This window comes from Mauremys mutica, chromosome 13 (genome assembly GCF_020497125.1).
Source record: "Mauremys mutica isolate MM-2020 ecotype Southern chromosome 13, ASM2049712v1, whole genome shotgun sequence".
NCBI classification, from domain to species: Eukaryota; Metazoa; Chordata; order Testudines; family Geoemydidae; genus Mauremys; species Mauremys mutica.
In genome coordinates, this window is record NC_059084.1 from 19,320,622 (window position 1) to 19,333,754 (window position 13,133).

The window sequence follows — 13,133 nt, forward strand, 5'->3', positions numbered from 1 at the left end:
ACCATGCCTGGCTGTTTGGGGAGACACAGCCTCCCCTAACCAGCCCTCCATACAATTTCTGAAACCCGATGCGGCCCTCAGGTCAAAAAGTTTGCCCACCCCGGTCTAGATAAACAACAAAAACAAGCTGCATTCCATGATCCTTTAGCTATCCCAGGTACCAAGTACCAATGGAGAAAAATGGGCATTTTATCAGTACAGCCACATGGCCAATGGTAACCCAACAGGGTTTTAAATCAGAACCTATTTGAATAGGACGACATTTTTCCTCTATGTTTGTCAAATCCAGATTGAGTGCATTTGGTACAATAAGTTATTGATTCATAAACATATCCCATTATTGTTAATGACTTTGATTCCTTAACAAACTCCGTATATTTTGGTGGAGGCCGAGTGCAGAGAGGGGAAGACATCTCATTTCTTCTCCAAGGTGCTCTTACCTGTAATACTTTGCCTTGTGGGCTCTCCGCAAACAGTAACACCTGGTTGTACAGGGGGTCTAATGATTTTCGAGCTACTTTTGTCTTCTTTTTTGCAATGCACACTCCGTTTTCTAGTAGATATGCCTTGATGTAAGCAGCTGAAAGAAAAATGTATGGTCAGCTAGAATCATAATGGTTCATGTTAGAAATGGGAGGATAAAACTCCTCAAATATTATGAAAGAGGTGTTTTCAGCAAAGGATTTTCTATCGAACTGTATTTTCAAGCAAGCACATACAGTATGTGCTCCCAGCTGGGCCAGGAGGCAGAGTCTATATTCTACCTGTCCTCAAGTGCTCCAGGAGGAAGGGATGCATTGGGCTCCGAGTCACTTCAAACAGGCTGAAACACACTACCTGGAAGGGTTTTGGAGCCGGGTTTGGGGGTCAGTCCTCGTGCCTGAATGATATCCACTTCTAGCTGTCCATTTCGCTCCTGTAAACCAATTTCCACATCTCCTACATAACAAACCAGAAATGATTGAAGAGAATCAGAGAGCAAGAAGGCTTTTACATAACAAATCTGATTGTTAAACTGTTTAAAAAAAAACCTCATGTCATGCACTGGTGACAACTGCAAGAAAAACGTTGGCCCAAAGTGCCTGTTTCCCTCCTGCATTACTTCAGCACAGCGTTAGAGAGGGGTAACTGATGCAATTCGAGCCCACATTTCCAAAAGTGATCTCTTATGGTCTCCTAACCCCAGCTGTGGAGACTCAGGCTGGTGCCATCTAGTATCTAATCCCCCCAGAATTAGATGCCACTTTGGAAAATGCAGTTGTGATGCACCACAAGAAAATCCTTAGAGTATTCCTGTGCTTCAGCGCATCGGAGAAACGTGAAGCTGCCCAAGATGCATTTAGAGAATGCCCGTTTTGGCTTGACCTTGCCTTTCGTATTTGAAATCTGTCGGAGGGACAGGTAATGCTGCACATTACATAGCATTAAACTAGGACAGGATGACACAAATCAAGAAAATCTAACGGACAAGCACATTTTATCCAGCTGAGAACAGGGTTTGGGGCATGGGAAGAGAAGTGCCGGGCAGGTTAGTGGGTGGCTCATGGGAGTGGTACATACAGTACTCATTTTAAACTGATCTCTGCCTTTCTGTTCCTTACCCATGGAGGTGGTGGCCAAGGTCTGACGACCAACAAATTGTGCAGGACCCATGCTCCCCAAGAAGTCACTAAACTGCCCAGCAGATGCCAGATGGACTCCACTGAAATTCAAGCTGCAAAATAAATTGATTTTGGCAAATCATTATTTCAGTACTTGAAAGCAACCTGCTCAGTTAACAGTCTGATTTAATGTATGCCTGAAATGAACAGCTATCTTACGCAGACCTCTTCCTTTCAGAGCTCATTGATTTCCATGCAGTCTAGTTACACATGATGCAATTAAAGTCCCCTTCCCCCCATCTAATAGTGCTGGAGTAGTTAGCTGCGATTACAATATTTCTTTATCTACAAATTAATCATCTAGGATAAAAAAAAAATCAACTTTCCTGTCCCTAGTTCAGGTGCTTCCCATCACCCTTTCCCTGCAGGATTAAAGCTGAGCAGTATCTGGGGTGGCCTGTTATTTAGTGCCTGGTAGTTGTTCCTCCTTCCCCCTTTTTTAAAAACAAAAGAAGGACAATAGTGCTTTGGGGTGGGAGGGGTTTCGAAGTGACTGAGCTCAGGTGAGGGATGCCAAACTAAGAAACCTCTCCCCCTCCTGGAATATGCATCTTTCCTGACCCACAGGGACCCCATCTAAGGGTGGGAGTAGTACATTTTGCATTCAGTATCAACTGCTTTTGCAGCCTGGCAGCATCCAGCATGTTCCCTGGGTAGTTTTCATTCAGCAAAGAGTCTAAAATGATCATGAAGACTAATCCTGCATCCCATGATGAATATGCAGGACATACAGACTGTACCTTCAAACCGTGGTGGGTGGATACAGCACTGCAGCAGAAATAATATGGAGCTGTTAGGGATGCAGGCTTGTGATATGAACCCATTTGCAAAGCACTTATGGCCTTGTCTACTTTGGGGTTTTAGCCACTGGTGTAGCTACATGGGTGCAAACCCACAGTGTAGATGTGGGGCACACAAGTGTAAGCTGTGCCAGTGCAAATCACAGTTTATACTGGTGTGCTGCATTTACACTAGGGGCTTGTGCCAGTGCAGCTACACAACTGCCTAAAAAGCCCTTGTAGACAAGGCTTGAATTGTGTCCCACGGGTTCCTAGTCTGTTTATACGTATGATTGGCCCAGCTTTTGACCTATCTTCCCCATGGAAGCTGCTACACATGAATCCTAAGTGTAATTATGAGTCCTCTGTAGTCACGTCCCCACAGGCACATTTCACAGCTTCTTAAAATTGGGTCCTTAAAACAAATCTGTAATAAAGGGTCAAACGTTCACTAACGCTCAGTCTCAAATCAGTACAAATCAACTTTGCAAAATGGTAGCTAACTTGCACTAACACAGGGGTTGGCGAGGGGCTCTGCTTGGCCGCAGGGCGGGGGGAGAGACATTAGACCCACGAATATACTATTTAGTCAGCTGCAACTACTCTTATTAGCTATCCACAAGCCCAGCCCACTGCACATAATTATTTCCCGGCATGAGTAGCAAACCTGCCCAAAGAGATCAGAGAGCGCTGGCAAGATAGCCCAGCCTGAGCCCCACACAAGTAACTGAAGGAGCATCGCACACTTACACATTAAAGGCCAGATTTTCAAAAACGCTCAGCAAGTTGGGTGCTGGGTTCTGTGGAAAATTTGGCTAGAAGTGTCATAGTGGGAGCTGCTGGGTGCTGAGCACCTGGAAATCCAGCCCTGAGCACTTTTGAAATTCAGTCCAGTGCAAAACGCCCACAGATCTGCATTAAGCTTGGGGGAAAACCCTCTGCACAGGGGTCAATTTCCCCCCAAGTCTCCTTGAATTAAGAGTTTTCACCAGGTGTCTGCTGGTTGTGCAATAGTTCCAGGTGGTATTTCCAGACAAGCCTCACATGGCATGATCTATAATCAGCACTAATTGCAGACAATGCTGATGCTTTTGCTTTATTTTGGATTCAGCTGCTGAAGTCTACATCAGTGATTCTTCAGCTAAGAGAGGCACCTCCCCACTGAAGCATGCTATCCTGTGCGGGAAGGTGTAACTACTGGCTGCAGTATATCAATGCTATGCTATATTCCCACTTCCTGGCTTTCTTCTCCCCACTCTGCTGGAGGATGGAGTCTGTCTGCTGTGCTCTGAGGCAGCACTTTCCCAAGTTAGTGCTGCTGGGAGCAGAGGAACAGGACAGATATACTGAATGTGAGATGGAGCCCTGGAGAAGGGACCTTTGAGTCCAGTCCTGCACAGAGACAGTGTTTACTACTCAGGCCCAGCTCCAGGCTCCAGCCCAGCAAGCAGCTGCTTGGGGCGGCCAACGGTGAGGGGCAGCACATCCAGGTCTTTGGCAGCAAGTCCCTCACTCTCTCTCGGAGCGAAGGACCTGCTGTCGAATTGCCGCTGAAGACTGAAGCGGCAGCGGTAGAGCTGCAGATTGCGATCGTGGCTTCCCCCCCGCCCACACACACACCCCTTTTTGCTGCTTGGGACGGCAAAAACCCTGGAGCCGGCCCTGTTACTACTGGGAGTAGTGAGTGGCTGGTGGGGGTGGGAGGGCCAAAACTGAGTAAGTGCATGTGGGTCACAGCACCACTCAGGTCATGATGGAGGGGCCGTGAAGCCAAAGCTATGGGGCACTGTGCCCTCCCCCCCACCAGGTCACAATGCCACTCAGTCACGTTTGGCCCTGTCATCCTGTCATGACAGGGCTGCAGGGCCAAACCTCAAAGGACAGTAGGGTGGCCAGTGCTGTTTCTCCTTGCCACTACCAGAGAACCAGCTCCTGTGCCACCTCTCCCCACCAGGGGCCTGCCTGGCCTAACCCCACTTCCAGCAGCCAGAATCCCCTCTGCTCTGCCCCCAGAGCTTGCTTAGTGTCAGCTTCAAGCCCTGCTACAAGTGCAGGGAGCTGCGGTGAGTGCTCGCACGGGGGAGCTGGCCAGGAAAGGGGCAGGAGGGTGCCAGGGAGGCAGACATGAGAGGGTTTTACCTAGGGCTGAGGGATGGGGCTCCGTGGGTGATTCCATTTTGTTTCCTTGCACTGAGCTGGAGTTTTGTTGAAGAAACTCAGAGCCGGAATCCCTTGAGGCACCTTGTGTCGGGCACCCCATGTGAAAAAATTGCTGAGGGTGCCCCTGTGAGCAGCCCTGTGGCTGTAAAACTTCCAGTGCAGAGATTTCCCCTCTCCGGATGAGACACGTGGGGTTTGGGGGGGGGGGAAATCGGCATCCCTGCCTCTCTTGCTTTAGCTATTGTTCCCATCACTGGGTGTTCCTCCAGGATTGCCCAGCAACTGTGGCCTGCATGCTGCCATCTCTCCCGCAGCTGGAATCCACACGGGGTCCCCAGTCACTGCCTGTTCCCATGGTGGTCTTCCCTGGCCACTGTCCCCACCCACTCCACGCAATCTGGGACTGCTTCAGGTCCACGCAGCCCTAGCCTATGCCTATGGCGCTGCACCTGGGTATCAGCCGCCCCCTCTTGCCTTGTCAAAAGGCAACTGCCACTGGAGGTGGGGAATGGGGAACGGAGTAATTACATGGGTACGAATGAGGCCCCAGCATGCTCGAGCTGCCGGCGGTATATCCCATGGAAGCCAGCGTGGCTACCCACAGTAGTGAGGCACCATGCTTGGTGTTCGCACTCAGGCTAGTTGGTGAGAACTTCGTAAGAGCACTTCTGTCCCCAGGGGCGTTGGCAATAATCCTGGGACAAAACAATAGTTCCTGCCTAGAAAAGTATTATGCAGCCTCAAGCCACAGCTTCTGCCTGGGGACAGGACAGGAGAGGAAAATAAAGCTGTCTAGAAAGTTAGCAAGCCTGAGAAGAAAGATCTGCAGCAAGGACTGAGCTAAATCTGCTAAAATAAGGACCTTCAAAGTCGGCTTGATGTATTGTATGTGCCCCAGTGCTTATACAGCAGCTTGAGAAGTTGCACTGGCATCTGGAAGGAAACCACTGGGCTCTTCTGGCAGAAAGTTAGGTGGAGTAAGTGAGAACAAATTGTTTCCTTTGCCATAGTTCAGATCAAACGACAGCTCTTGGGAAGACATGCAAAAGACGGTTACTCACCTGTAGTAACTGGTGTTCTTCGAGATGTGTTGCTCCTATCCATTCCATTGTAGGTGTGCGCGCCGTGCGTGCACGGTTCTTCGGAACATTTTTACCCTAGCAACTCCGGCGGGCCGGCTGGCGCCCCCTGGAGTGGCGCCGCCATGGCGGCTGATATATACCCCAGCCGGCCCGTCCGCTCCTCAGTTCCTTCTTGCCGGCTATTCCGACAGTGGGGAAGGAGGGCGGGTCTGGAATGGATAGGAGCAACACATCTCGAAGAACACCAGTTACTACAGGTGAGTAACCGTCTTTTCTTCTTCGAGTGATTGCTCCTATGCATTCCATTGTAGGTGATTCCCAAGCCTTACCTAGGCGGTGGGGTCGGAATGAGACGTGGCGGAGTGTAATACCGCAGAGCCGAAGGCTGCGTCGTCTCGAGACTGCTGCACCAACGCGTAGTGGGAGGCGAAGGTGTGGACCGAAGACCAGGTGGCCGCTCTACAGATGTCCTGGATGGGAACATGGGCCAGGAAGGCGGCCGACGAGGCGTGTGCCCTGGTCGAGTGTGCAGTGAGTCGGCACGGGGGGGCGCGAGCAAGCTCGTAGCACGTTCGTATGCAGGCCGTTACCCAGGATGAAATCCGCTGTGAGGAAACCGGCTCGCCTTTCATGCGGTCTGCGATTGCCACAAACAGCTGGGTCGAACGCCGGAAGGGCTTCGTCCGGTCGATGTAAAAAGCGAGGGCCCTGCGGACGTCCAGGGTGTGGAGCTGCTGCTCACGAGGTGAGGCGTGCGGCTTCGGGAAAAAAACCGGGAGGAAGATCTCCTGGTTGAGGTGGAAGGCCGAGACCACCTTGGGGAGGAAGGCCGGGTGTGGTCGAAGCTGCACTTTGTCCCCGTGGAAGACGGTATACGGGGGACCCGCCGTCAGGGCGCGGAGTTCCGAGACTCGCCTGGCGGACGTGATTGCCACGAGAAAGGCCGTCTTCCAGGTGAGATGGAGCAGAGAGCACGTGGCTAAGGGCTCGAAGGGCGGGCCCATCATCTGGGCGAGAACCAGGTTCAGATCCCAAGTCGGAGCAGGAGGACGCACCTGAGGGTAGAGCCGTTCTAGCCCCTTAAGGAAGCGGGCTACCATTGGGTTGGAGAAGACAGAGCGACCTCCTATAGCGGGTCGAAAGGCTGACAGAGCCGCCAGGTGCACCCTGAGGGACGAGATCGCGAGACCTTGACCTTTCAGGTACCAGAGGTAATCGAGGACGGTCTGGATGGGGGCCGAGAAGGGGTTAAGACTTCGCTGATCACACCATAGCGCAAAGCGTTTCCACTTCGCGAGGTAAGTAGAGCGCGTGGAAGGCTTTCTGCTTTCCAGCAGAACTTGCTGCACCGCCGCCGAACATCCTCTCTCTGCGTCGGTCAACCACTCAGGAACCAAGCTGTAAGATGCAGCGATTGCAGGTTCGGGTGACAAAGCCTGCCGAGGTCCTGAGTGATGAGGTCCGGCCACAACGGAAGGGGAATGGGATCCCGAACTGACAGCTCGAGCAGCAGGGTATACCAGTGCTGTCTCGGCCAGGCCGGAGCTACGAGTATTACACGAGCCCTGTCCCTTCGAAGCTTGAGCAGTACCCGGTGGACGAGCGGGAACGGAGGGAACGCGTAAAGGAGGGACTCTGTCCACGGCAGGAGAAACGCATCCGAGAGGGAGCCTGGAGCTTGACCTTGGAAGGAGCAGAACCTGTGGCACTTCCTGTTGGCCCGGGAGGCGAAGAGGTCTACCTGGGGAAATCCCCACCTCTGGAAGATTGCGTAAGCTACATCTGGGCGAAGGGACCACTCGTGGGAGGCGAAGGACCTGCTCAGACAGTCGGCCAACGTGTTCTGCACTCCTGGCAGAAAAAACGCTTCGAGGCGAATCGAGTGGGTCACGCAAAGGTCCCATAGGAGCATCGCCTCCTTGCAAAGCGGGGAGGATCGAGCTCCGCCCTGCTTGTTGACATAGTACATGGCCGTGGTGTTGTCTGTGTACACCGCTACGCAGCGGTCGTGAAGGTGAGTCAGAAAGGCGAGACACGCCAGACGGATCGCTCTCAACTCCCGGACGTTGATATGGAGGGAGAGCTCCTGTGCCGACCAGAGGCCCTGGGTGTGCAGGTCTCCCATGTGAGCCCCCCATCCAAGCGCCGACGCGTCCGTGGTCAGGGTGATCGACGGCCGAGGAGGGCGGAACGGAACCCCTGCGCAGACTGTCTCCGGATCCAGCCACCAGGTGAGCGACTGGAGAGCGGGACTCGGCACCACCACCACCATATCCAGTGGGTCGCGCTGAGGGCGGTACACCGATGCCAGCCACATTTGGAACTGGCGAAGTCGCAGCCTTGCTTGCGCGGTCACAAACGTACACGCTGCCATGTGACCTAGGAGACGGAGGCAGCACCGCACTGTTGTCGTGCCGAGTCCGAGGGAGGCAGGCTCTGGCCAGAGTGGAGTCGAGGACGGCTCCTATAAATTCCTCTCTTTGAGTCGGAACTAAGTGGGACTTGTCGGCGTTGACAAGCAGGCCGAGAGACCGAAAGAGATGCAGTATCTCGGATACCTGTGCTGCTACCAGGTCTTGGGTACGACCACGAATCAGCCAGTCGTCGAGATATGGGTACACATGAATTCGACGACGACGGAGGGCTGCGGCCACGACCGCCATGCATTTGGTGAACACCCTCGGTGCGGTGGAAAGGCCGAAGGGTAACACCGCAAACTGGTAGTGGGTCTCGTTGACCACAAAGCGCAGGTAGCGTCTGTGGGGGGGGGGGTATATTGCCACATGAAAGTACGCATCCTTCATGTCGAGGGCGGCAAACCAGTCTCCCGGATCCAAGGAAGGGATAATGGTCCCCAAGGTTACCATCCGAAACTTGAGTTTGCAGAGGTACTTGTTTAGCTTCCTGAGGTCTAAGATGGGACGAAGACCTCCTTTCGCCTTGGGGATGAGAAAATACCTGGAGTAGAATCCCCTGCCCCGCCTGCAGGGGGGCACCTCCTCGATGGCACCCACGCTCAACAGAGACTGGACCTCCTGTAAGAGGACTTGCTTGTGAGAGGGGTCCCTGAAGAGGGACGGGGAAGGTAGGTGGGAGGGAGGGGGCGAAATAAACTGTAGGCGGTAGCCGTGCTGAACAGTGCTGAGCACCCAGCTGTCCGATGTTACAGAACACCACGCCTGAAGGAAGCGGGAAAGACGACTCGAAAACAAAGGGGATGGATCCTGGGGTGAGAGTGGTGCGCCGTCCTCGGGCGTCCCATCAAAAGGTCGGCTTGGGCCCTTGAGGGGCCTTGGACGAGCCTTGGGACTGGTTGCGCCGACCGCCGGATGGTCTGCGACGGAATGGGGCCCTGCGGTTGTTAAATGGCCGGGATCTGGCCTGCGGCCCGGGCCGATAGGGTTGTTGCCGGAAGGGACGCCTCTGAGTGGCCGGTGTATGCATCCCCAAAGTGCGGATTGCCACTCGCCGTCTTTCAGGGTCTGAATTCGTGTGTCAGTTTTCTCGGAAAACAGTCCCTGCATTTCAAAGGGGAGGTCCTGGAGGGTATATTGTACCTCCGGCGGCAAAGTGGACGACTGCAGCCACGCAATACGTCGCATGGTCACACCGGACGCCACCGTCCTGGCCCCCGAGTCCGCTGAGTCGACCGCTGCTTTAATCAAGGTCCTGGAGGCCAGCTTGCCCTCTTCTAGGAGGGCCGAGAATTCTCGGCGGGAGTCTTGTGGGGTCAGCTCCGCGAATTTCCCCAGGCATCCCAGGATGTTAAATGTATACCGGGATAACAAGGCCATTTGATTAGCGATGCGGAGTTGGAGGCCGCCCGCCGAGTAAATCTTGCGACCCAGCAAGTCCATGCGTTTGGACTCCTTAGACTTGGGCGCAGCTGCCGGCTGTCCATTACGCTCCCGGTCGTTCACGGACTGTACTACTAAGGAGTCCGGTGTGGGATGTACATAAAGGTATTCGTACCCTTTTGGTGGTACGGAATACTTCCTCTCCACGCCGCGTGCCGTGGGAGGGACGGAGGATGGCGACTGCCAAATGGCGGCATTGTTCCGCTGGATTGTGCGGATGAACGGTAGCGCCACTCTCACGGGGGCATCTGCTCCCACGACATCCGTGATGGGATCGTCCACCTCCTGGACCTCTTCGACAGGTAGGTTGATGGCTTTCGCTACCCTGCGCAGAAGGTCCTGGTGCGCCTTCAGGTCAATAGGCGGGGGTTCCGATGGTGACGCCCCCGCCACAGCCTCGTCGGGAGAGGAGGACGAGGATTGACCTGGAAGCACCTCTTCAGGTGCCTGCTCTGCCTCTGGGCGATCAGGTGCCAGTGTCTCATGCCCCAACGGCGTGCCGTGAGTGGCAGTCTGTGGCGTTGGAGACGGGGGTGGCCTGCTGACAGTGGCCACCGGCACCGAGCGCGCCGAGCCAGGCTGTCTCGGAGGAAGGGGAGGCCCCTGCTCATGTTGGGCCCAGGGCACCCAAAATCCCCACTGCTGGGGTCCATGGTCCTGCGGCAGAGATCCCGCTCTGAAGTCTACCGCGCTGCCCTCAGGAGAAGCAACTGAGGGCTCCCTGGAAGGCCAGGGAGGAGCCGTTGCGGTTCCCGGGCGGATGTCCGGTGCCGGAGTAAAGTGTCTCTCCGGTGCCGACGGACGGTGCCGGTCGTCATGCGGCCTGATGGGCGAACGGGATCTGCGCGAAGCGCAGTGCCGGGAGCTTGACCGGCGGCGCCGGGAGTCAGACCTGGATCGGGAGCGACGTCGCCGTGAGCGGCTGCGAGACTCTCGATAACGCCCGCGATGCCTGGAGCCGGACCTGGTGCGGTGCCGGCGACTTGGTGACCGGGACCTAGAGCGCCGCCGGGAGTGCGACCGGTACCGCGATTGCGAGCGGTACTGGGACTGCGACCGGTGACGAGATGGGGAGCGGCGTCTCGACGTTGACCGTCGTGCGGCTCGGCCCCGGTGCGCTGGCGACCGCCGTTTTGAGGGAGAACGGGAGCGAGAGCGGATCATGGTACTCCGATCACCTCGGCCGCCAGGAGAAGGAGGGCGCATCATCAGTGGCTTTCCGATGGACTTGACTGTCCGCACCGGCGGTGCCGGTAGCTGATGGCCCGTATCAGCGGTGAGGTCGATCAGCTCCCTTGCCGTCGCGAACGCCTCCGGCGTGGACGGGAGCCTCAGCTCCTCCTCGGTCGGTACCGGGGAGTTGGGCGGTGCCGGACTCGACGGCCCTTGCGGCGCCGGAGTCGACGGCCCGGTGCACTTCTTGTGCACTGTCTCAGCCTGTACCGTTTTGGTCGGTGGTGGCTGGACTAACGGCTTTTGCTGCTGTTTCGCAGTGGCCGTCTTCGGCACCTTTTGCTTCTTCCTCGGAGAGAGCGAGCGGTGCCGGGTCTTCGGAGCAGGGTGCCGAGACGTGTCGGTACCGGAGCGGCTCGGTGCTGCCGGTGCGCTGCTCACGGAGGCCGGTTTCGGTGCCGAAGGAGCTGGTGCCGGAGGCTGGAGAGCCGACTCCATAAGGAGCTGTTTTAAACGAGAGTCCCGCTCCTTCCTCGTACGAGGCTTAAACACCACACAAATGGGGCACTTATCTGTCCTGTGCGACTCTCCGAGGCAGCGAAGGCAGGAGTTGTGCGGGTCACTCACTGGCATCGGCCGCTGGCAAGCCACGCAGGGCTTGAATCCCGGTGCTCCGGGCATAAGCCCGCACCGGGGCAGAAGAAGAGGGCTAACCCCTCTAATTCCCTAACTATTACACTATACAACTAACTAAACAACTATAACAAGATACTAACAACTATATATACTAAACTATGGAGAAACGCTAGGGCTGTGGAGGTAAGGGAGCACTCCACTGTTCCTACTAACCGTCACGGGCGGAAAGAAGGAACTGAGGAGCGGACGGGCCGGCTGGGGTATATATCAGCCGCCATGGCGGCGCCACTCCAGGGGGCGCCAGCCGGCCCGCCGGAGTTGCTAGGGTAAAAATGTTCCGAAGAACCATGCACACGCGGCGCGCACACCTACAATGGAATGCATAGGAGCAATCACTCGAAGAAGAACAGATGCCAAACTTAGCAAGGGATGCACAGTCCCGCTGCTCTCAGGGGAGAATCATCACTTGGAGCTGTCAAACTCAGGGTTGTGAAGCACCCATGGACAGTTTAGCAGAAGACCTACCCCTGCCAGGGGGTTGGCCGCCACCTGGGTGATCTATTCTAGGGTCTAAACTCAGGTACTGCAGCAGACTGAGATGCATCCATATCCTGGGTCAGTACAAGTTTCTCTTTGGAACTTGCAGTGTGGCTCTGAAACCTGCAGGACTGAACCAAAGCACTTCTGAAAGCTCCCTCGTTTCCTCCTTCTGAAATGGACAGCAGCCCCAGAACAGCTCAAGTGTGACTAGTCACTCATGGCTCTGGTCTTTCAAACTCAGGCTGGCTGTTCCTGAGAGTTCTCCCCCTGCTGTTTGCTGCTTCACAATACACAGGGCACTCAGCAGCTGACTTTTCCTGCCAGTCCTTTGAAGAAATTCATCTGTTTCTCTCCAACTGCCCTTGATTCAGCAATAATCTTTCCAATTGAATTCTCAGGTTGGGAGCATTGGCAGAGAGACACGGTTTACAAGTAGGCCAACCTCACACAAAAGAGGCAGCTCCAGCTTGGGTTACAGCCAGCAGATGGTTTTCACACACACTGGAGTGAATCTGAAAGGGCTTTATTATCCCCTCGCTGAGTATGCCTCAGCTCTGGCCTCATTTCCTTTCCTCTCAAATCAAGCACAGCGGATATGGAGAAAAGAGTCACTTTCCTTCCAAAACCCTCTACCCTACTGTCACAATCTCTCCTTCCCTCAGTCTGTGACATATAAGCAGAACGGTGCTTGTTTAATTAATCATAACTTTTTCTTTTTTTGACATGTGTCAACTTCAGCATATTTTCCATACAGTTTAGAAAATGAACTCATGGGGTTCTTTTGTTTCCATTCAATATTCAAATTCAGATGCTATTTGACAAAAGACCCTCCACCTTAGATAGAGGAAAAGGCCACAAATCAGCTCTGACCACATAATGTGCTGATTTTTCTTCTCCAAACCCAACAAAAAGCTGCTAAAAATAGCTGCCAGAAATAAGGAGGTAGCATTTCTCATTGGACTTGCAAAGTGACTGCTATAACTAGTGACGCCCCTGGGACCAGGCAGAGCAGGGTTGTTGCTGCAGTACTAGCTCATGCTGCAAAATAACACATGCAAAGATTGTCAGGTGACATTTGTCAGCATTTTCACAAGATTGGCAGAGAGCCTTTAGACAGGCAAGTGCAGGAGCTGAAGCCAGGGCTGGCCTGAACATGGCTGCATCCCAGCTGGCTGAATAGAAACGGGAATCCATTTCTCTGCCACGGTCCTCTGCTCCCATTTACACTGACTAGAACCCTTTTGT

General features: G+C 54.4%; 1 protein-coding gene and 1 long non-coding RNA gene across 4 annotated transcripts in view; one reads left to right on the forward strand and one right to left on the reverse strand.

Moving 5' to 3' along the window:
- The window catches only part of RIMS4 (regulating synaptic membrane exocytosis 4), an 89,724-nt gene that overhangs the window by 14,675 nt on the left and 61,916 nt on the right, over positions 1-13,133 (reverse strand). For all 3 annotated transcript variants that reach the window (XM_044986306.1, XM_044986307.1, XR_006573245.1), the window contains exons 3-5: positions 1,602-1,714; positions 838-939; positions 441-580 (exon numbers count right to left, since the gene is read on the reverse strand). In XM_044986306.1, the coding sequence (XP_044842241.1) occupies positions 441-580; positions 838-939; positions 1,602-1,714 (355 nt within the window). The remainder of the gene's footprint in view (positions 1-440; positions 581-837; positions 940-1,601; positions 1,715-13,133) is intronic.
- LOC123348697 overlaps positions 4,398-13,133 on the forward strand; it is a 40,587-nt gene continuing 31,851 nt past the window's right edge. Inside the window, exon 1 of the long non-coding RNA XR_006573246.1 lies at positions 4,398-4,503. This is a non-coding gene — a long non-coding RNA (uncharacterized LOC123348697). The remainder of the gene's footprint in view (positions 4,504-13,133) is intronic.